At 44.2% G+C, this 21,288-nt stretch overlaps 1 protein-coding gene across 13 annotated transcripts in view; it reads left to right on the top strand.

Annotated features, from left to right (window-relative positions):
- LOC114851105 (NACHT, LRR and PYD domains-containing protein 12-like) overlaps positions 1–21,288 on the top strand; it is a 166,759-nt gene that overhangs the window by 100,387 nt on the left and 45,084 nt on the right. For 7 of the 13 annotated variants that reach the window (XR_008694067.1, XM_055507078.1, XM_055507080.1 and 4 more), the window contains 2 exons: positions 18,259–18,432; positions 19,687–19,860. The exons of 3 other annotated variants lie outside the window; for them this stretch is intronic. Coding sequence is in view for 9 of the 10 variants with exons in the window: in XM_055507078.1 (XP_055363053.1) it covers positions 18,259–18,432; positions 19,687–19,860 (348 nt within the window). In the remaining variant the exon portion in view is untranslated. The remainder of the gene's footprint in view (positions 1–18,258; positions 18,433–19,686; positions 19,861–21,288) is intronic. 3 more of the 13 variants (XM_055507079.1, XM_055507084.1, XM_055507077.1) reach the window with 1 other exon arrangement.

The following is a 21,288-nucleotide window of genomic DNA, read 5'->3' as shown; positions in this document are numbered from 1 at the left end:
CACCTGAGGAAGATCCCCACAGAAGAAGTCTATGCCCTCCTCATCCTCAGTGTACTCACTCTGAAAAAGGTCCCTGTAGAACTGCACCGCCCTCCTCCTGATGTCACCAGGCTCCTCCAGGATGACCTCTGCAGTGGATCACAGATCCATATCAGTCATGCTGTGAAACCTAGATCGGACCAGCGCCCCCTGTGTTCTGGTGCCCAATAGGTTGTCAAGAGTTGCCTTTTTGGATTTGAGGACTTCGATGTGCCTCCTGTTTCCTGTGGACTCCACCATGTTTTGTAATTCCACAATATCATTCCTTAGATCCTTCATTGACCTGGTAATGTCCCTTGTGACATAGAGAGTGTGCTGTAAACAAAACTGTTTTATCTCAACTTTTCCACAATCTCACCACTGTCTCAGATTTTCAAAATCAGATTGTCTGGTTCTAAAAATTTCCCCAACGAACTTAAAATCATCCTTAAAACACTGATCCAGCAGCAGTGAGTTGTTATAATGCCAGTAAGCACTTCTATGCTTTATGTTGTTAATAAAAACGTGAATTAAAAGCATGGCATGATCACTAAAACCAGCAGGTCTGATGAAGCAGGACCTAAAAACATTCAGATGATGCTTAAAAGCATAAAAATGGTCAAGTCTCGCTAAAGAGACCATGTTGTTGTCACAATCTCAGTCAATTACTCCACTATCTAGCCAGTTCCGGTTTTATTTTGTAACCACTTCCTGTTTAGCTCCCATATCCAGACTGACCAGCTTTACTTCCGGCCCTTGTTAACCCCACCTGCATATCATCAGTAATCAGTAGTTCAGTACTTAAGCACCACCTCTCACCCCAGCACCCTGCCAGATTGTCTGAGTTCATCCCTTGGCCAGCATTCCAGCATTGTTGAGTTTCCAGTTCCCATCCATGACCCTGTTTGGTAATACCTTTTTTTATTCCTTCCCAGCCTATGATAACCCTGTCTAGCATGAATGACTTCTGCCTGTTTTTGACCACGTTTTTTGCCCAAGCCTTGTCGGATATTGTTTTTGCCAACCTGTGTATGACCATTGACCACATTTGGGTCCTTCCACCATTGTGCCATTGTGACAGTTGTCTCTAACGTGAGACCATGTGTACTGTCTGTCCTGCCCATGAAGACTCCTCCATACATCCACCAGCTCGTGAGTCTTTAGGACTCTGCTTAAAAGCTGCTTCGATGGAGAATGTGGCTCCATGTGGTTTTTATACAGATTATTGTTTTCAGTGTAGTTAAAATCACAGCCTAAAACCAAAAAATCCTCAGAAATAAAATCCATTAAAACAGCATTTACTTTATTCAGCAGCAGGAGTCTCTCTGCACCTACAGTGGGATAAATATTCACTAAAACCAAAGTGCTGTTAGAAAACATGTCCCGCACCACCAACAGTCTGCCAGGGACGATTTCAGACACAGTGAGGGACACTGGAGGACAGGACCCAGAGAACAAGATGCCCACACCAGCACTGGTGCTGCTGCCGTGACTCAGCACCACCTGCCCAGGCCACTCCCTGGTCCAGTCCACCTCAGTGCTGCTGTCACTGTGTGTCTCCTGAACAAACATCACATCAATGTGGTTCAGTTTCATCAGTTCGTACAAACTCATCCTCTTTTTTTAATTCTCTGGCTCCATTCAGGCTTAAAGTGCCAACTTTAACGTGGATCATGATGAGAGATGGTAAAAAAACAGTGCAGAGCAGAAGCACAACTCTAAGGTCAAAAACAGAGTATTTAAAAGACACCATCATCATCATCTTCATGAAGAAGCTCCTGTTTCAGTTTAAAGGCAGTCTTTTTCAGCCTGTAATACTCCTGGTCAGTGGATCCTCCTCTGCCGGTGCTCCTCATCTGTGAACACACCGACCTAGAACAGCTCCTTATCAGAAAAACAGTCCTCAAATTTCACACGCTTCATGTTCTTTGTTCTCAGTAAAACCTTCTTAACACGTTCCACCGGGTTCTCTTTTGATTTGTGAGGCCGTGGCTGAGAGGAGTTACAGTCTGAGATGTCAGTGTCGCTACCAGGAGTAGAACCCTCGTCCTCACTGAGGTCTGACTCCACCATATTTGCTCTCCTCAGCCTCCCTCTGACCTTCTTCACTGACGCTTGTTGTTCTTGGGAGCTCACAGTCGATTTATACTTTCTTTTTCCAGTTGTGGCCTTTTTACAGCTCTCAGTTTCACTAACCACTGACTCAGTGTCAACAAGCGTCTCAGTGACATCACAGCTTGTCGTCTGCTCAACCGTCACATCCTCCATCACCACAACCTGTTCTCCAGGGGCTGTTGCTTGATCGGCCCCTGTGCCTGTTCACGCAGCCCTGCACCGTGTCCATCACCTCGCTGTGGTTCTGATCCACCCTCCGCTTGCTTCTCAGCACCATCACTCTGCTCCTGTTCACCAGCATCCACACCATCCTCCGCCTGCTGCCCAGCACCACCTCCACCCTGCTCCTGTCCACCTGCTTCTGCTTCACCTTCAGCCCGTTTTGCTGCCTCCTCCTCCTCACCGTGTTCCCTTTGTTCATGCGTGAACTTCTCAGGACACACCCTGATGAGGTGTCCTTCTCTCCCACAACCAAAGCACCTCATGGTCTCAGATGTTACAAAAGGATGTAATCAAACTCATCAACTTTTAGCCTGAGGACCAGGTTCAGGTCCTCCTCCTTTTTAACGTCTGCCTCCTGTGTGAGACCACATGTCGCAGCTCTGCTTGTTTACATCCCGATGGCAGCTTCCTGAAAGGTGAGACAATGCTGCCGTGTCTGGACAGTTCTCGACTCAGCAGTTCGTCACTGATAAATGGTGGAATGTTCGACACAGTCACTTTCTTCGCGGGCTGCGTCAGAGGAAACACGGGGACAAATGAGTCGCTAATGACGACGCTGCTTTGAACCACGGAGGTCACGTTTTCAACGCTGTCAGGAAGATCACCACCGAGCCGCTCATCCTGGCGGCGACTTGATGCTTTGTGCACCGACGACAGCGGCCACAGCGACCGCACATTCATTGACGGAAAAGTGAGAAGCAGCGGCGGTAAACAGGTCGGTAAAAAGCATAAAAAACAACAAACTAAACCCCTACCCGATCTATTAACACACCCACTGATGAACAAAACCACAAAAAATATTAATACAGTACAAAGCAAAAAGTTTACAAAAGGAAAATCACCTCTGCTCCGTTCATCCTCGCAGCCGATTTGAGGCTGAGTTAAGCGACCACAGCAGCCACACACTCGTCCACAGAAACACGGGGGCAGCGGCGATCTTCAGGCCGACGCCGGGTAAAAAACAACAAACTAAACCCCTACCCGACCTATTTACACACCCCACTGATGAACAAAACTACAAAAAACACCACCGTGGAAAAATATTAACAAAGTACAAAAGCAAAAAGTTTAGAAAAACGTCAGTGAGTCTGACAGTCGCCCTGCTCCCACTCACACACAGCCTCAGAGAGAGAGAGAGAGATTTTTTATAAAATTTTAGTTGTCCAGTTTAAATATTCACATAAGCAGCAGTTCAGCAACTAACAGTCACAATGTCATAAACACAGTGCAGGAATAAATAATTAATAAGAAATCATTAAATACTAAAGACCAATTCATCATCTATCACAGTGCAAGTAATGTTTCCATAGCACCACTCATCAATAAAACCAAACAAATTATTCATGGCCTTGTAAGAATTAAAATCTACCCAAACTCTGGCCCTGACCAAAAGCCAGGAAGACTGAGGTGGGACTTTTATAGATCGCCATCTTAACCTGCCCTGACAGGAAATTCAGCAGCTGCCACTTTATGGCATCATTTTTACTGTAACTGGCACCAAAGATGAAAAAATCATGTTCCAATCTACCTTAAAACAGTTAAAAACAGCAGATAATAACCTGAAAAGACTGTGCAGTCTGTCACACTCCATAAAACAGTGGAACGTTGTCTGTACCTCCATCCATCCATTTCTAAACCGCTTACTCCCTAGTGCGGGGTCACGGGGGTGCTGGAGCCTATCCCAGCTGGCTATGGGCGAGAGGCAGGGTACACCCTGGACGGGACGCCAGTCCATCGCAGGGCAACACATAGACAGACAACCATTTACACACACACTCACACCTACGGGCAATGGAGAGAAGCCAATCAACCTAATGCACGTCTTAGGACTGTGGGAGGAAGCTGGAGAACCCGGAGAGAACCCACGCAAACACGGGGAGAACGTGCAAACTCCACACAGAAAGGCACCAGGGCCGCCTCCGGGAATCAAACCCAGAACCTTCTTGCTGTGAGGCGACAGTGCTACCCACCGTGCCGCCCTGTCTGTACCTCTTGTGGTGGAAATTTTCCATAAAGAAGCAGATGAGAGAAAGTTGTCTTTTTGTGCGATTTATTGAAATAATAAAGAAAATAAAAATAATGGGGAAAGCAAATATAAAACCAGCTGGGAGATCAGTGCACACACCACGAAGGTGTGATGCAAAGAGCCCACGATCCTCAAGTTGTCTCTGCCTTTTAACCTTTCTCTCTGGACCTGGTGGAATCTCCTTCTCATACTGTGGGTGAAGATGTTCACATTACACAGGGAATACACAAGGTTACAGCCTTGGGTCTGGTGAGGCATCAGACAGAAAGGAGCCAGAGCCCAGGGTTAAAAGGCAGACACAGGCCATGAACAATCGGTCACCTTGAGAGGGAGATAGATTGTCTGTCTGAGAATGTTCAGTTTGGGGTCTAATCTGTCAGGTTTTCGTTCTTGGTTTTATTTTGAAAGGACTTTTCTGTTTTTGATTCCAGTTTCCGGTTTTATTTTGTAAGCACTTCCGTTTCTTGTCACACCACAGCAGTTCCCGCTTCACTCCCGGTCCTCATTACACACACCTGTTTGGTATCAGTAATCAACTTCTTGCATTTAACCACCACCTGTCGCCTTAGTTCTCCGCCAGATCGTTGATTCATTGTTCTCCGCAGATTCTCCAGTTTAGCACATTCCGTTGTCGAACCAGTTATGTTTTTCTGACCATTGCTTCTCGCCTGATCCTGCCCAGTTTTGTAAGTTGATTCTGTTGCCGAACTCTGCCTGTTTTGAACCTGTCTACACCTGCCGATTCTGCCCCGAGATCTGAGCCTTTGGTTAATCTGTGTATGACCCGGACTGCCCTGTGACTTCGCTTTTTTGGAATAAACCCACATTTTTACACCGTACGCATCGTGTCCTGGCGCTGTGCATTTGGGTCCTTTATTTGCCGTTCGTGACATAATCAACAAGTACAGAATGCATGGTCACTATATAGAGTCAGAAATGAACCCACGAAGCATTAAAGTACAATTTTTCCATTACATTTCCCCTCTTTTGATTACACATTAATCAAACATTAAAAGAATAAAAATTGTCAATCGTGGCATTCATTCTGTAGTAATAAAGGATTCTTTAAAAATGATTCGTTAAATGTATTGCGTATAAAAATGTAAATGGCGTAGGGATAAAAGATTGTGAGCTGTTTTTGTGGATAGTTATACTAGAATAACCCTTGTTTATGAGCTTTTGGAAAGACAGGGACATAAGCCTATAATCAATCAGATCATGTTCAGTCAAGCAAAAATGGGAAGAGGGTTATATGTTGATTTAAACTATTGTGGAGTCAGTCTCTGTGTCACTACCATCATCATCGGAGTCATCTTTGTGGTCCTCGTTATCAACGTCAACATCATCCTCTACAGAGTCAGCATCAGATCCCTGAAGGTACTGTAGTGCATTGTGACATTTGGTACAAAAGCGCCGCTGATGTCGCGCGCATGATGAGACCCCTAATCAGAGGAATAACACAACAACCAAGCAACATGATCACTGCCATTAAGATGATAAGCGAGACTATTGCCGACATAAAAACTGATTTCCATTTTCCAAAAGTTTGGTCTAGCCAGCGACAAGGGGACGGATCAACGCCGGAGTTTCTTGCCCATTCGTCTCTAAGACTCTCAAGGCCCTCGATAGCCTTCGTCACAGTACCATTAGAATCAGTGTTGTTGGGGATAAAAGTATAGCACGCTTCTCCAAACATAACGCAGACACCTCCTTTCTCCGCTAGCAACATGTCCAGGGCCATTCTATTCTGCCAAGTCATCTGAGACGTAGGAGCCAGCTGCCCAGACATGCCTCTCATACCGCCCGCAGTTTTGTTGATGAAACACTGTTTATTGTAATAAAGGTAGTTGATCCAGGCCGAATTCTTGTTAACCTCTATTATGGGGCCCATAAAGGGAATAGCACTCGTCCACCCCGCCGCATGCTCGTTGCGAGCCTTAAACTCTTCCGGCACTCCTCGTGGTACGCCTATTGCATCTATGTAAAGGTCAGGATCCAAGGAACCGCCTGGAGCCCTGCGCCTGGTGCGTGAGTGTTTCTGTGGAGCTGAGGGCAAAAGGTGTATTCCCCCCGTGAGGAACACTACCTGAGTACAGGTGCCGGTCCAATTGGTTGGTAAGGTGGCCCTAGGGTGATCCTCGCAGAGCCACCACATGTCAGACAAGGGCTTCCTTTGCTGGACTAAGTCGGTGGAGGATGGGGCAACGTGTGAGACATTATTGATCCTATATGTATATGAGGGTAAAGGGGCAGCATCGGTGTGAGTTGGAACTGCAAACCGAATCACATGGTCTTCAGGGTTACGCCCGTGTGTGTTGGAGACGTCCCATGTCAGGTGACAATTGGGAAAATGGCCTACATCTATTCCTCCGTCGAGGCTGGAGGGGACGCATTCGAACTGACACGTGGTACACACCGTGTAATACAAGGGAGCCGCGGGCTCCTTTTTTGTTACCTTGATGTCGGCCACCTCTACTTTCTTATGTGTGACGGGACTGTACATCTCCATACCCTTGCCCAGATTGTGCAAGGCGCGCATTTGCAGGACGGATCACATCTTGGAATGCTGGGGTCCGCAGTGTAATGTATCTACACCCGGTGTCCTTATTGTGCAGTTGTCGCTCGTTGTAACACTCACTGCTGTTAAAGGGAGTGGGCACAGCCATGAGATCGGGTCTGGCGACAGCACATGCTGTGCATGAATTGTTTGTGAGTGTTTAAGAAGTGTACTTGAGGTACACTAACCATAAGTTTCCTGTGGGGTTCTGATTTACATAGTTTTGGGCAAGCTGCCAAGCTTTAGGGTCCTTAATGTCGCGTTTGGATCTATAGTGAACAAATGTGTGAGTCCTCCAGAAGTACGGGAAGGTCACACATGTCACCGCAATGGTTGATATGATATATTTTAGCGTGTTTCGTCTGGTGAATGTCATTTTGTGTCAGTGGAAGATAAAAATTTGTGTCAAAGTGTGAATGAAGTGGAAGCATAAAATGTTTTGTTTAAAAATAGTGGATAAAATCACAGAGAGGTATACATGTAAATCAACCACACAATTTAGAGCAAATATTAAAGTAACATACAATGAAGATCAGAACAACAGGGTCACAATCAATGTCTTCTTCTTCCTGTTGAATAGTGGTGTTTCCAACCTGTGTGTTGACACCTTGACAGTTTGTTGGGGTTCTTCAGGTTGTGATCAGCTGATCACAGAGACACTTGGGATTCGTTATCACCGCCAGGTTTCCTCCCAATGTCGTCTGAGTCACTGTCACTCCCGTGATGTGAAGAGTCTACACGTCGTCCAGCGTCGGCAACTCAAGGCTGCTCGTGTGTGTGTTTTCTCAGGAGCGTGTGTGTAGATGTATGGTCTGATAGTGTGATTCACCGGCGCAGCTTCAGGCGGCGCTTGGCTCACACCTTTAGCTGGACGGTCAACGCAGCCTCGCCTCAGTGCGTGTGTGAGCACAGCGAGGGTCGTCCTTCTCAATTCTTTTCGTCAGTGGTGGTTTTCTCGTGTGGTGTAGATGTACAGTATGTAGCGGATTCAAATTATTAATAGTTTGATATTAATGCAAAACATTAATATACCTCGAAGTTGGGGCACCAGGTTTGTTTTAAAGCTGAAACCACGCTTGTATTAATCTAGTCAAAGCTAGATATCAATTCAATGAGTTACCACTCATGAACAACAATAACCACTTTCTTGTGATAAAACCAAATCAGTCTCTTATGCCGTGAATTCTTGTCGCGGTTCAGTGACCTCTGTTTAAATCTGAAGAACAATGCACACAAAACCAGATTCCTTTTAACGTTTTATTAATCTAACACTACTGGATATATGAATAACATAATATGGAAATACTCAAATAAACAGAACAGAAAATGAGAGAACGATCAGAATGAGATGATGAACAGTGAATGAATCAATGAGTGAAACCCAAAGAATGGTCAAGACCTGAGTGTGTGATGGCTTTGATCAAGAGAAAAGAGTATTTGTCTCTAACTAATTCAAATCTAAGGATAACTGATCAATTTGGAATGTTCGATTTTAGCGCTTTGAGAAACACCAGACTTCTCAGAGGATCAGAGATGTTCGTCTTGCCTTAGTTTGGAGCTGTAGCCGCTGTGCAGCGTCTCCCGTTACCGGTGGTTGAGCAGGTGTGTCCTCTCTGGTCCAGGTGCCACGGCCTCTGGGCCAGGAATCGTCGCCCGCGGTGATGATGACGGCTCGGGTTCAGCAGAGTAACAGTCAGCCAGGCTGGACTTTCCAAGGTGTTTCCAAGCGTCAGCGCTACTAAACTAGCCCAAAAAGCAAACGGGCTGGAATCTAATTTAATTGGTTCGATCAAAAATAGCGAGTCAATTAAGGACTGGTTGTAATAGTTTCAGTTTCGCGGAGTTTCTTGATGACTTTCTAACGTTACAAAAATCGTTGTTCGTTCGTGTTTCTAAGTTTAACTTAGGTTTACAAAATTTAAGAACAAAGGAAAATTAAAGAAAAGTAATGTGACGCAAAAAGAAAAGGTGAAAGAAGTTTGAAGATAGAGGGAAATCTGTTTTGCCTTGGGTGTCACTGGTTTAAATACCTCTGGGGCAGTGGTCACTGCAGGGCGGAGAAATGACTTCAGCCAGTGGTGAAGAGTTCTACCTCTTCAGATCAGGAATCAAACTATTTGATTTGGATCGCTCCTAAATCTGGGATACGTAACTAAGCTTTTCTCTTTTCATCAAGCTCAAAGTTCCATCACACCATAACACAATAAACATGTAATGATCACTTTGACACTCAAATGAGCAGAGAAGTCAGAATGGTTAACCAGCAACATTAAATGCATAGAATCTTAAGGTCTTATATGTGGTCCCTTACAATGCTGTAACAAATTAAATGTTATTCATGATGCCTGGTCTTGTCTTATGCAACACCCAGTAAACACTAAACATACACGAATAATAAATGCAAGCAAAATCAAATTATAAATGACCTAATCTGGACATTACTACAATTGTAACACTTAAAAATGTGATACAATAATGAGGATACCAAATTGTAGCTGGTGGAAATAGTCCATGTGTATGTTGCACAGATTAAAAGAAGTAAAGAAGGTGAGTCTCTCTATTTCAACTTTGTGCCTACACACAAAGGAAAGCATGGTGATGAGTTGAAGTCCCTTTGTACTTTAAGAATTTCCTGGCAAATCTGTAGATCAGGCATTGAACATCACACAGAAACCAATCTAATATCAAATGAAAACATTTTGTCCACAGAATACAATGACATCAGTTTCATGGAAGTTGAAAGTTCTGGTGCATCTGAACCAGAACCTGTGTCCAAATGAAGTCTCTCGTTCTCTTTGATGAGCACATTCCACATTTTATGGCTGGTGGTCCCAGTTCTGGGAGAGACAGCTTCTTGGTGATAAATGTGACAGCCTCTCCTTTTGGCATGATAAGCAGAGGTGGAATCCTGAGGGATTTACAGGTAGATCAACAAAGTGGACTCATGGTTCTTTGATATGGACCTTTGAGATGTTGGCGTCAATTGGTGCCTGTGGTGATAGAAGCCAGTCTCCTGTTGTGGAGAAAGGTTCAGGGTCCCTTATCTCTGGGTACTGAAAGGGACGTAGGGGCTCTTCAAAGGAGGGAGTTAAGTTCACATGTAGGTCAGGTTACCGCAGTCCAGACGTGGATTGCTACATATTCCCCCACTTAGCTCACGCTGATCGAATGAAGATGGAGATCATCGTGAGGTACTTCCAGGCATCCACGGATGGCAGACTGGCAGACAGGACCTGTGGAACATTCTAATCCCATGAGTAGACTGGTGCTTCTCTACTTTTTTTTTTTGTATACCCTTATAAAATCGAAGGGGAAAACCTGTCCTATAACCATGGGATGTCAAAGGAACTATTGAAAGAGTGGGACTCAGTACTAATAACATTCTAACCAATGGTGGTTACATAGCAACATTTCAGTGTACTAGTAGTAAAGAAACTTCTACATCAAAAGGAAAAATATCTGGCGAAAGAGGGCCAACAAATAGCCTAGTAAAGAAAAATTAACATTAGGTCTAGTAAAACAAACAAATCTGCCATTACATGCTATAATCAATTAGTCAGGTTCCTACTGACTAAGCTGGTGCCTTTGTTACCTATATGTATGTGTGTATGTACTGTGTATATGTGTGAAGAACATCTTAAGGAGGAAAAAGAAGGGAAAGAGGAAGAAAAATTCTTTCCAGGTTTCTAAAAATCTAACTGTTATGATCTCCAAAGTTCCGGTTTTGTGGCATCATCGCCAAACAGTTTTCAAGCTGGTAATACCTTTTGTTGATCTTCAATTTGAGCTTTTAGAAAGCAGAGATAAGATATTCAGAATTTCAGCATGTAACCTAGACTTTTAAAGTTACTACAGTGGCGCCTGCATTAAATCACGCCTACGAACTAAACCGAATTGGAGCCTGGGCTTGTCAAACGACTCCTTAATATTCTCAATTATCTTTACATTAATAGTTTGAACAATCTTCATGCTAAATTCAGATAAGGTTACCTTTATCACTGTACCACGTGTTTACTGAGGAAGTCAGAAATTTCAACGTTGTTCATATTGTTCAGATCAAAGATGGTAGCATGTCATATCATTATCATCCTTTAATCAACTTTGATGGATTGTCTGCGTGTCCCCCACTTAGTACATAGTTCACAAAATCAAACAACAAAACAACACAATGACCACTAATGAATTACTTTGGGTTCTTTAGTGGGCTTGTCCCCCACTTGGGAACTTTTGGTGGGAAGCTTTCTGGTTATAATCTGTTAGATCGTTCTTCCTATGTGGCCTGTATGCCACTTGTTGAAGAGTGTTGCGTGTAGTTTTGATTCATCTGTGTTTTGCGCGTGGAGGGTCATGGGCCTACATCATCATTACCCCCCTTTGGCTATGAGGCACCACGACCAAAAGAGAGTGAGGGCGTCGGAGCCATACGATAGTAGGCACATGATAAAGCACAATGACTTGCAAATGCCGTAAAATAGTTCCAACCAGTTCTAGATCGAGTGTACAGGCAAGCCTAGGATGGCGCCTTGTTTGGTCAATGGATCAGCCCGATTAGTGGGGTCTGGGGGCGCCACAACGGTAAGGGTGCAGCATTGGACCTCTGTGGGCTGGTTGTGCGGGAGGGGCACAGGGTCACAGACTTGTGCCCAGATTCTGGAATGCTTGAGGTCTATTACTGGTTCCAAGCGGTTGAGTAGGTCTTGGCCTATCAATAGAGAAACCGTTTCCAGGGATGACACGTATACTGGATGAACAAACTTCATTGGACCAATAGACACATGGATCAAAGCCATGGCTGTAAGGATGGTCCCTGTAGGGGCATAAGGTTGAATCTTCAGGGAGCATGGATGCAGTGTAAGCTGTTTGCCTGTCTGCTGCATCACTGAAGTCAGTTTGTTGAGCAGTGCAGTAGATATTAAAGTGATGTCTGAAGCAGTGTCAAGAAGAGCCTCCTGTTTGAAGGTGTTTTCCAGAGTGACTGCTAAGTGGGGCTTTCGTGCAACCCCCTTTTTAGTGAGGTACCCAAGAAATTGTAAGGAGGGCGGGTCACTTGGAATGAGCGGATCATCATCCTTGGGTGCCTCATTAGAGTCCAGCTGAACTACCAAGACTGCACTGGGAGACTCTGGTGTCTCAGCCCCACATGTGGGGTTTAGGCTGGGCTTGGCCAAAACATCGGCTGTTCTATTCTTTTTCTCTCTGAGGTCTTGGGCAACTTGTTCAAGTGTCTCCAAGTCCTTTTCATTGAGGCCCGAGGCGTCAAAGTGGGGCTCATGTGGGGTGTTTCTGTTCTCCACATAACAATTTCTATTCTCCTTCTTAGAGGATTTGTGCCAAGGAGGACCAGGAGATATGTAAACTCGATGGTAACTGTTCTGTGCGTGTGGTCGTTCACCTATGTCCCCCCTTTGCATTCGGAAGTCACTTCCATGCTGAGGGTTAGGTCGATCTTCAAGGGAAGCAGGGGAAGTATGTTCCCTTTGATACCTTATAGAATTTGGCCTTTTGTCAGACCAAGATGACTTGGAATGGCTACGCCATGGGTTAGTTTTCTGAAACCTGTATGGTTCACTATCTTGAGGTCGATGAGATCTCCAGGAAGTTCTTTCGGTGTCCTTTGAGCCACCATCATAGGCTCCTTCTAATCTCAGAGGCAAATGTTTGGTGTCAATGTTGAACACAGTACTTGGCTCAGGATTCTTTGGATTAATCTCTTTATGTTTTGCAAACCCCAACGATGCCAGTTCACGTAGGTGTTGGCTGGTGGAGTTGCGTGGATTTGCTGAAATGCCAAGATGACTGCTAGTAGCAGGATGGAGGTTTTTGATAAAAAGTGTTTTGAAGTTCAGGTCTTCCTCCATTCCTGGTTCATTTCTAGAGCCGAAGTAGGCTCGAAGAAGGCGTCGGTAGTACGCCTGAGGATCTTCTTGACGGGCTTGCTTGACAACAATAGCTGCAATTAGTCCAGATTGGGAGACAGTCTCACTGTATTCCCGCTCTAGAGCATCGCATAGCAGGTCATAATCATCTCTGATTATGCTGGGTTGTCGTTCAATGAAACTGCTAACATCACGACTCGAGGTTAATTTGATAAGATATAACTTATCATAGGTTGTAGACTGTGGATACCTTTGCAGGTAAAAGCTGATGTCCTTTAAGTAGCCAGTTGTATCATGAGAACCACCAGGACTGGGATCAAAGTGCATGATGTTGCGTGCTATTTTATCCAAATCTCTCATAGAAGGTCTTTGTGGTGTGTTTTGACCTAGAGGGGAAAGAGGCAATGCGTTTGCAACCACTGGTGATGAGCTTCTGTGCGAATATTCTGCTCTCAGTGGTTCAGTTGGGAAGTATGAATGGAGCACGGCAAGTGGCGGCTCCTCCTCCTTGGGAGGGATTGCGTCCCTTTTTGTTTGCTGGAAAAAGGCATCATGGGAAGTGTGTGTCTTCCCTATTTCAAAAGAATAATCAGGATCTCTTCTATCCTTAGCTAATTCTTTCTCATGTTTTTCTTGGAGGCATTTCGTTTCGCATGTCTTGTTTTCAGCAACAACCAATTGATGGCGCAAGTGTTGGATTAGTCGTTCCTTCTCTAGTAGTAGGTGTGTTTGTTTTAACTGGATGGACCTTATCATGGCCATCCGTTCCAGCATTGTTATCTTGTCCTTTTCGTTCAAGGACTGGGTTAGGGCGTCAGCAGTGAAGTCTGCTAACAGGTTGTCAATTTCCTTCACCGTAGATCTCTGGATTTCTGTCATGTATCCAGGAACAAAAGCTTGGGTCAGCTCATTTAATGCTTCTTCCGTGGCGACCCGGATATCTATTCTAGGGTCATTGGACATGCTGGTATTCGGGTTTTTCAACTCACTGGTTGGCTCCATTTTACCAGTGTTTTGGTTACTGAGGTTGGTCAGCAGTTCTCTAGAATTGAGTGGTTCTCAATTGATCACAAAAAGTTTACTTCTTCCTTATTGTATCTTTATACAGGTGAGGAGGCACCTAATCAATTATTTAAATTCAAACGTTTCTTTAACTAGAGTAGCTCAAATAAATTAAATTCTTTATGGAAGTTTTTTTTTTTTTTTTTTTTTTTTAAAGAAAAGTTCTATACCCAATATGGCAATCAAAGATAACAGGTAAAAATCAATCAAATAGAATAAGCAAAAAAAACAAAAAAAAAATAATATCGCAAAGGTAATTTAGCCCACTCAAAAGAAATTCAATAATAGTTTGCAATATCAAAGTATTTGCAGTCTATATTCGAAGATCAGCAGTTACCTATGCATTAATTTTATCTTAAAAAAACTCATTAAAGTCATACAATGTATGATTCAATCCAAAGTGAGTAAATAGGATTAATTGTGACTAGTCATAAGCAAAACAGCGTTTGTTAACACTTAAGGCTATTTAGATCCAACTCTGAGATGCACTGGGGCTGCTCTGCTGGAATGCCTGCTTTCTGACTCAGTTAACCAAATCGGCCACTGGGTGGAGGCACAGAGTATCACTCGGATTTTAGTTCCGTTTAAGGACGACAGGGCGCTCTCGACTGGGAGGCGCTGTAAGACGGTGACGTCTTACGGCTGCACGGCTGTGCAGCGTCTCCCGTTACTGGTTGGTTGAGCAGGCGTGCCCTCTCTGGTCCAGGTGCCACGGCCTCTGGGCCAGAAGTCGTCGCCCGCGGTGATGATGACGGCTCGGGTTCAACGAAGAAACAGTCAGCCAGGCTGGACTTTCAAGGTGTTTCAGAGCGTCAGCGCTGCTTAAACTCGCCCAAAAGGGAAACGGGCTGGAATCTAATTTAATTAGTTCGATCAAAAATAGCGAGTCGATTAAGGACTGGTTGTAATTTTTTGAGTTGCGCAGAGTTTCTTGATGATTTTTTTAACATAACAAAATTCGTTGTTCATACGTATTTCTAAGTGTCAGATCTTCTGAGGTGGCGGACACACATGCATGGCTCAGACAGTTGTAGGTGATGGTAAAAAGGATTTATTAGACAAAAACAGGTTCAGGCGAGGTCATACACAGGTAAGCGCTGGGTCAAGGTACAGAGGGTCAGGCAGTCTCAGGTCCGAGGACAGGCAGGGTTCAATAACATGCCATCTCTGATTACTAGTGATGGGTCCGGCAACACCGATGCGTCGGCACATGCGTCGAGCTCATAGAGCGAAACACTGTGTCGGTGCGCGTATCGCGTTGGGAAAGCACGTGACCAATACAGTTCCTGTATCAGTCACTGTCTGACGCGCCAGACTGTGTTTATGAGGCAGCGCATGTGTTGGGATGCATCTGCCAAAAGGAATCCATTAGCATTTTCCGTTCATCGTCATATTCATCTATAATTCATTTCATATCAAATAATAAGGTGTCTTTTTTCATTTAGTTTCATAATAACGTGAAAGTGTAATAATAAAATAATTAATTAATTTTTAAAAGATTTCACTTGATCTATCTGAATTCAGATTAATTTCAAAGTGACCCTTAGTTTACCAATCATATTATTTTATGCAGGTTAAATGTCGCATTTGTTTGACAGAACTGTCCTATTTTAACAAAACTACCTCAGTGTGTCCAAGTGCAATGAGGGCGTCAGTAGACTGCAGGCAGAACAGCAGCTGTCTACACCCACTTTAGGCATGTTATTCAGCATTATTTGTTTCTTGTTTGGAAATCTTTTTGTTTCTAGATAACCTTTGCCAAGATCTCCTCATTGTAGTGGGCAGGCAGACCAAATTTGTTTAACAAAACAAAAAAAGGCATCTTCATTCACAATATGTTCACTTAGATGTTGCCGTTATGATACATGTCCACTTTTTATCGACTGTGTCTAAAAATATGAAATTTATTTTTAAATAAAGATTTGAAATAATACTATATAAAATACAATGACTTAAATTATATTATTGTATATATTAAGTCATGAAATCAGTGTCAGATGAGTCTGTCAACTAAGTTGCCTGTAGGGATTTTTAAGGTCCAGCAGGTGTCAGTATTCAGTGACACAGTATCACAGTATATATAGTAGAATGTGATTAAAGTCATGTTCTGTGGAAAAATAAAATGAAATAAAGGTCTTTGATTAAACTAACCGACAAACATGTCTCCTCAATGTAGTAATAAACAGAGTTGCAGTAGAACAAAATACAGCTCTAATAACATCGGACATCAAACATGTTTGCCACATCAAGGCCACTTATACATTATTATCCAGAGAGAAACACAATTACACACCTTTGATTAAATAAGTTTTATTTGACAATAAAACATGGACTGTGATCCTGAACAACCATGTATCAGCGAGGGTTTGATGGTCAGTTTGCTCAAGCAGTTCTCACGCACAACCAGCAGATGTGGTTGTTCTGACTGTGTCGTGACGGTGTTGAGCAATGTGTCGATTTCAGCTTAACTGTGTCATTGTTGCTCAGTGATTCTTGAGGCTTCGATTTCCCCATCTCTAACAACAATCTGGCAGTTGACTGCCCTAAGAGCTGGTGCTTAAAAACTGTGTTGATTACTGATGATTGTCAGGTGTGCATGATAGAACCGGTGATTGCGTGGAAACAGCGGTGGTGTGGGTGAAAACAGGACGTCCTTTCAAAGTAAAACCTGAACAAAAAGCCCAAACTGTGAAACTAAGTTTAACAGAAGTTTACAAAATTTTAGGAATAAAGAAAAAATTAAAGAAAAGTAATGCGACGCAAAAAGAAGAGGTGAAAGAAGTTTGAAGATAGAGGGAAATCCGAATCCACTAGGGTGTTACTGGTTTAAATACCTCTGGGGCAGTGGTCACTGCAGGGCGGAGAAATGACTTCAACCAGTGGTGAGAGTTCCACCTCTTCAGATCAATTATCAAACTATTTGATTTGGATTGTGATAACTAAGCTTTCCTCTTTTCATCAAGCTCAAAGTTCCATCACACCATAACACAATACACGTGTAACAATCACTGACACTCAAATAAGCAGAGAAGTCAGAATGGTTAAACAGCAATATTAAATGCATAGAATATTAAGGTCTTATATGTGGTCCCTTAAAACGCTGTAACAAATGAAATGTTATTCATCATGACTGGTCTTATCTTATGTAACACAAGTAAACACTTAACATACACAAATAATAAACGCGAGCAAAATCAAATTATAAATGACCTAATCTGGACATTGCTACTTAAACAATTGTAACACTTAAAAATGTAATACAATAATGAGGATACCTAATTGTAGCTGGTGGACATAGTCTATGTGTATGTTGCACAGATTAAAAGCAGTGAAGAAGGTGAGTATCTGTATTTCAACTTTGTGCCTTCACACAAAGGAAAGCGTGGTGATAAGTTGAAGTCCCTTTGTGACTTTAGGAATTTCCTGGCAAATCTGTAGATCAGGCATTAAACATCACACAGAAACCAATCTAATATCAAATAAAACATTTTGTGCACAAAATACAATGGCATCAGTTTCATGGAAGTTGTGCATCTGAACCAGAACGTGTGTCCGAATGAAGTCTCTCGTTGTCTTGATGAGCACATTCCACATTTTATGGCTGGTGGTCCCAGTTCTGGGAGAGACAGCTTCTCGGTGATAAATGTGACAGCCTGTCCTTTTGGAATGATAAGCAAAGGTGGAATCCTTTAAGATTTACAGGTAGATCAACAAAGTGGACTCATGGTACTTTGATATGGACATTTGAGATGTTGGTGCCAATTGGTGCCTGTTGTGATAGAAACCAGTATCCTGTGGGGGAGAAAGGTTCAGGGTCCCTTATCTCTGGGGACTGGAGAGGACGTAGAGGCTCTTCAATGAGGGAGTTAAGTTCACATGTAGGTCAGGTTATCTCAGTCCAGACGTGGATTGTTACATCACTGTTTAGTTTTAGTTTGTTTCCATCAGTTTGACCCCATTTAATGTTTCCTCAGTATGAAATGTTTCTATGATAATTTCGTTCCATCAATAGAACATTTTCTGTTTGTTTCTATAAACGTGTCACTTGTCCAGAACCCGAGTGAGACTCATGGGGATCTTTAGTAGAAGCTCAGATAAATGTTTTAGAGCAACATGAGTGAGTCTGGATGGAGCCAGTGGTGGAGCTGCAGAGTTGAAGAAGTGAAGTCACGACGTCTGAGCTGAAGCAGCAGCGTGTTGTCATTAATGTTAATGAGTTGTTATTGTTTTAACCTGCATCCTGTTGGTTCTGATGTTTGGACCTTCTAGGTTCTAAACTTCTATTTTCAGAAGCGTCTTCAGCTTCAAACAAACAATGAGACACTGAATGGTTTTAACTGTCTCTTTGTTTTCTACTATTTAACCTTTGATTCTTTATTCAGATTGAGTTACTGCAGTTTGTCAGAGATCAGCTGTGATTCTCTGGTCTCAGCTCTGAAGTCAAACCCGTCACATCTGACACAACTGGACCTGAGTGACAACAACCTGCAGGATTCAGGAGTGAAGCATCTGTGTGGTTTTCTGGAGAGTCGTCACTGTCGACTGGAGACTCTGAGGTCAGTTCACTGACTGTTACTGTTCTAGGTTCTAGGTTCTGACTGTGGTTCTGATTCAGGGAACCAGCAGGTTTTGCTCCTGAGAGTTAATAGTTTTTGTTCACTTACTGTATAGTTTTTTTCACTTTGGTAACACTGAAAGAACACTAAACATTAAAACTAAAAAAAAACAATATAAAACAATATTCTTGAATGTTGAACCCAAATTGTTTCTTAGGCATAAAAATCCTAAAGTTGTTTTATAACAGACTAATGAAACAACCAGAACTGGTCCAAGTCCAAAAGTCCAGTTGTGGTTTTCACAGTGGTTCCTCTGCATCTATACATCCATCATCCCAACAATTGGTCCTGTTTGGGTGTGCATGGTTCTGGAGCTGATCCCAGCTGTCACTCAGCAGGAGACAGGGTCCAGTCTGGACCGGTCACCAGTCCATCACAGGTCCAACACACAGAGACAGACAATCAGACCTATGGAAGCTCAGAGTCAGCAGCTAAGCAGCAGAACTTCAGGTCTTTGGACTGTGGCAGGAAACTGCAGAACCAGAACAGAACCCACACAGACACAGGGAGAACATGAGAAGCCCACACAGAAAGGCTCCTGCTGAACCCAGGTCCTTCCAGCTGTGAACACCACACAGTCAGTTCACATCAGCACAAAGTCCAGTTCATCAGAACCCAACCACTGCACAGAAACACAAGGTGGCACCAAACAGGAGCCAGTCAGTGAGTGTGTGTTTGTTCCCAGTGGAACCAGGCAGGTCCATCCTGGTTGGAAACTCATTCATCACATTCTTCTTCTGCAGTTTCACTTCATTTAGGTGAGTTTTCATCAAAGTGTTTGTTGACTGAGATGAAACCTTAAGATGAAAAGTTAAGCACTTGCATTTCTCACTGATGTTTGTGAAGCAGCTGCAGAAAATGCCCAGTATTGTTTGGTTTCAATTCATCACTTCATCACAAGAATCAGTGAAAATCATCACAACTAATATTTAGCTTCAATCGAGTTTCAGTACATCAGCTTCTCTACTGATTCCAGATGTGACTGAGGTCAACATCAGCTTGTGAATCAGTGCTGACATCAACAGGTGTATGAATGTTGTGCTGACATGTGGATGATGTGTAGAAGCTGAGATCATGACGACACAACAACACAAGCACAAAGTCACTCTGCTCATTTTAGACTAAACATCAGTGATCAGGACAAATCTGACTCATTATTAATGCTTTGATCCACATCTTTGATTCTTTATTCAGATTGAGTTACTGCAGTTTGTCAGAGATCAGCTGTGATTCTCTGGTCTCAGCTCTGAAGTCCAACCCGTCACATCTGACACAACTAGATCTTAGTAACAACAAGCTGCAGGATTCAGGAGTGAAGCATCTGTGTGGTTTTCTGGAGAGTCGTCACTGTCGACTGGAGACTCTGAGGTCAGACTCCATGTTTTAGTTCTGTCTGAGCTTAATGTGATGTAAACTGTTGCAGGTTTATTATCAAATCACCTTCAGGACTGATGACTGTTCAACTGTTCAATGACTTAAAAGAAGAAAGTAAAAAGTCAGTAAGTGTTAGTTGGTTGTTTTAAAATAGAAAATGTGATTTAAATGTTTGACGTTTGACCGCTCCTCCCTGAACCGCCGCCTTACCGTGGTGGAGGAGTTTGTGTGCCCGAATGACCCCGGGAGCTATGTTGTCGGGGGCTAAATGCCCCTGGTAGGGTCTCCCAAGGCAAACAGGTCCTAGGCGACGGGCCAGGCTAAGAGCGGTTCACAACCCCCCTATGAAAGACAAACCACCAAGGCCAGAGACGTCGCCCGGTACGGCGCAGCCGGGGCCCCACCCTGGAGCCAGGCCCGGGGTTGGGGCTCGTATGCGAGCGCCTGGTGGCCGGGCCTATTCCCACGGGGCCCGGCCGGCACAGCCCGAAGGAGCGACGTGGGGCCGTCCTCAAGTGGACCCACCATCCGCGGGAGGAACCGTAGGGGGCCGGTGCAGAGTGGATTGGGCGGCAGTCGAAGGCGGGAGCCTGGGCGCCCCAATCCCTGGATGGCCAGTCTGGTTATTGGGACATGGAATGTCACGTCACTGGGGGGAAAGGAGCCTGAGCTTGTGCAGGAGGTCGAGCGGTACCGGCTAGAAATAGTCGGGCTCACCTCCACACACAGCCTGGGCTCTGGAACCCAACTCCTTGAGAGGGGCTGGACTCTTTTCTACTCTGGAGTTGCCTGCGGTGAGAGGCGGCGGGCTGGTGTGGGCTTGCTCATAGCTCCCCAGCTTAGTCGCCATGTGTTGGAGTTTTCCCCGGTGGACGAGAGGGTCGCTTCCCTGCGCCTTCGGGTGGGGGATAGGTCACTCACCGTCATTTGTGCTTACGGGCCGAATGGCAGTGTGGAGTACCCGGCCTTCTTGGGGTCCCTGGAGGGAGTGTTGGAAAGCGCTCCAACTGGGGATCCCATCGTTCTTCTGGGAGATTTCAATGCACACGTAGGTAACGACAGTGATACCTGGAGAGGCGTGATTGGGAGGAACGGCCTCCCTGATCTGAACTCGAATGGTGTTATGTTATTGGACTTCTGTGCTAGGCACAGTTTGGCCATAACTAACACCATGTTCGAACATAAGGGTGTCCATCAGTGCACATGGCACCAGGACACCCTAGGCCGGAGGTCGATGATAGACTTTGTAGTCGTTTCACCTGACCTTCGGCCATATGTTTTGGACACTCGGGTGAAGAGAGGGGCTGAGCTGTCAACTGATCACCACCTGGTGGTGAGTAGGATCCGCTGGCAGAGAAGGAGGCTGGAACGACTTGGCAGGCCCAAACGTATTGTGAGGGTCTGTTGGGAACGCCTGGCTGA

Source organism: Betta splendens, chromosome 2 (genome assembly GCF_900634795.4).
Source record: "Betta splendens chromosome 2, fBetSpl5.4, whole genome shotgun sequence".
Taxonomy (NCBI): Eukaryota; Metazoa; Chordata; class Actinopteri; order Anabantiformes; family Osphronemidae; genus Betta; species Betta splendens.
This window is presented reverse-complemented; position numbering and strand designations above follow the sequence as displayed.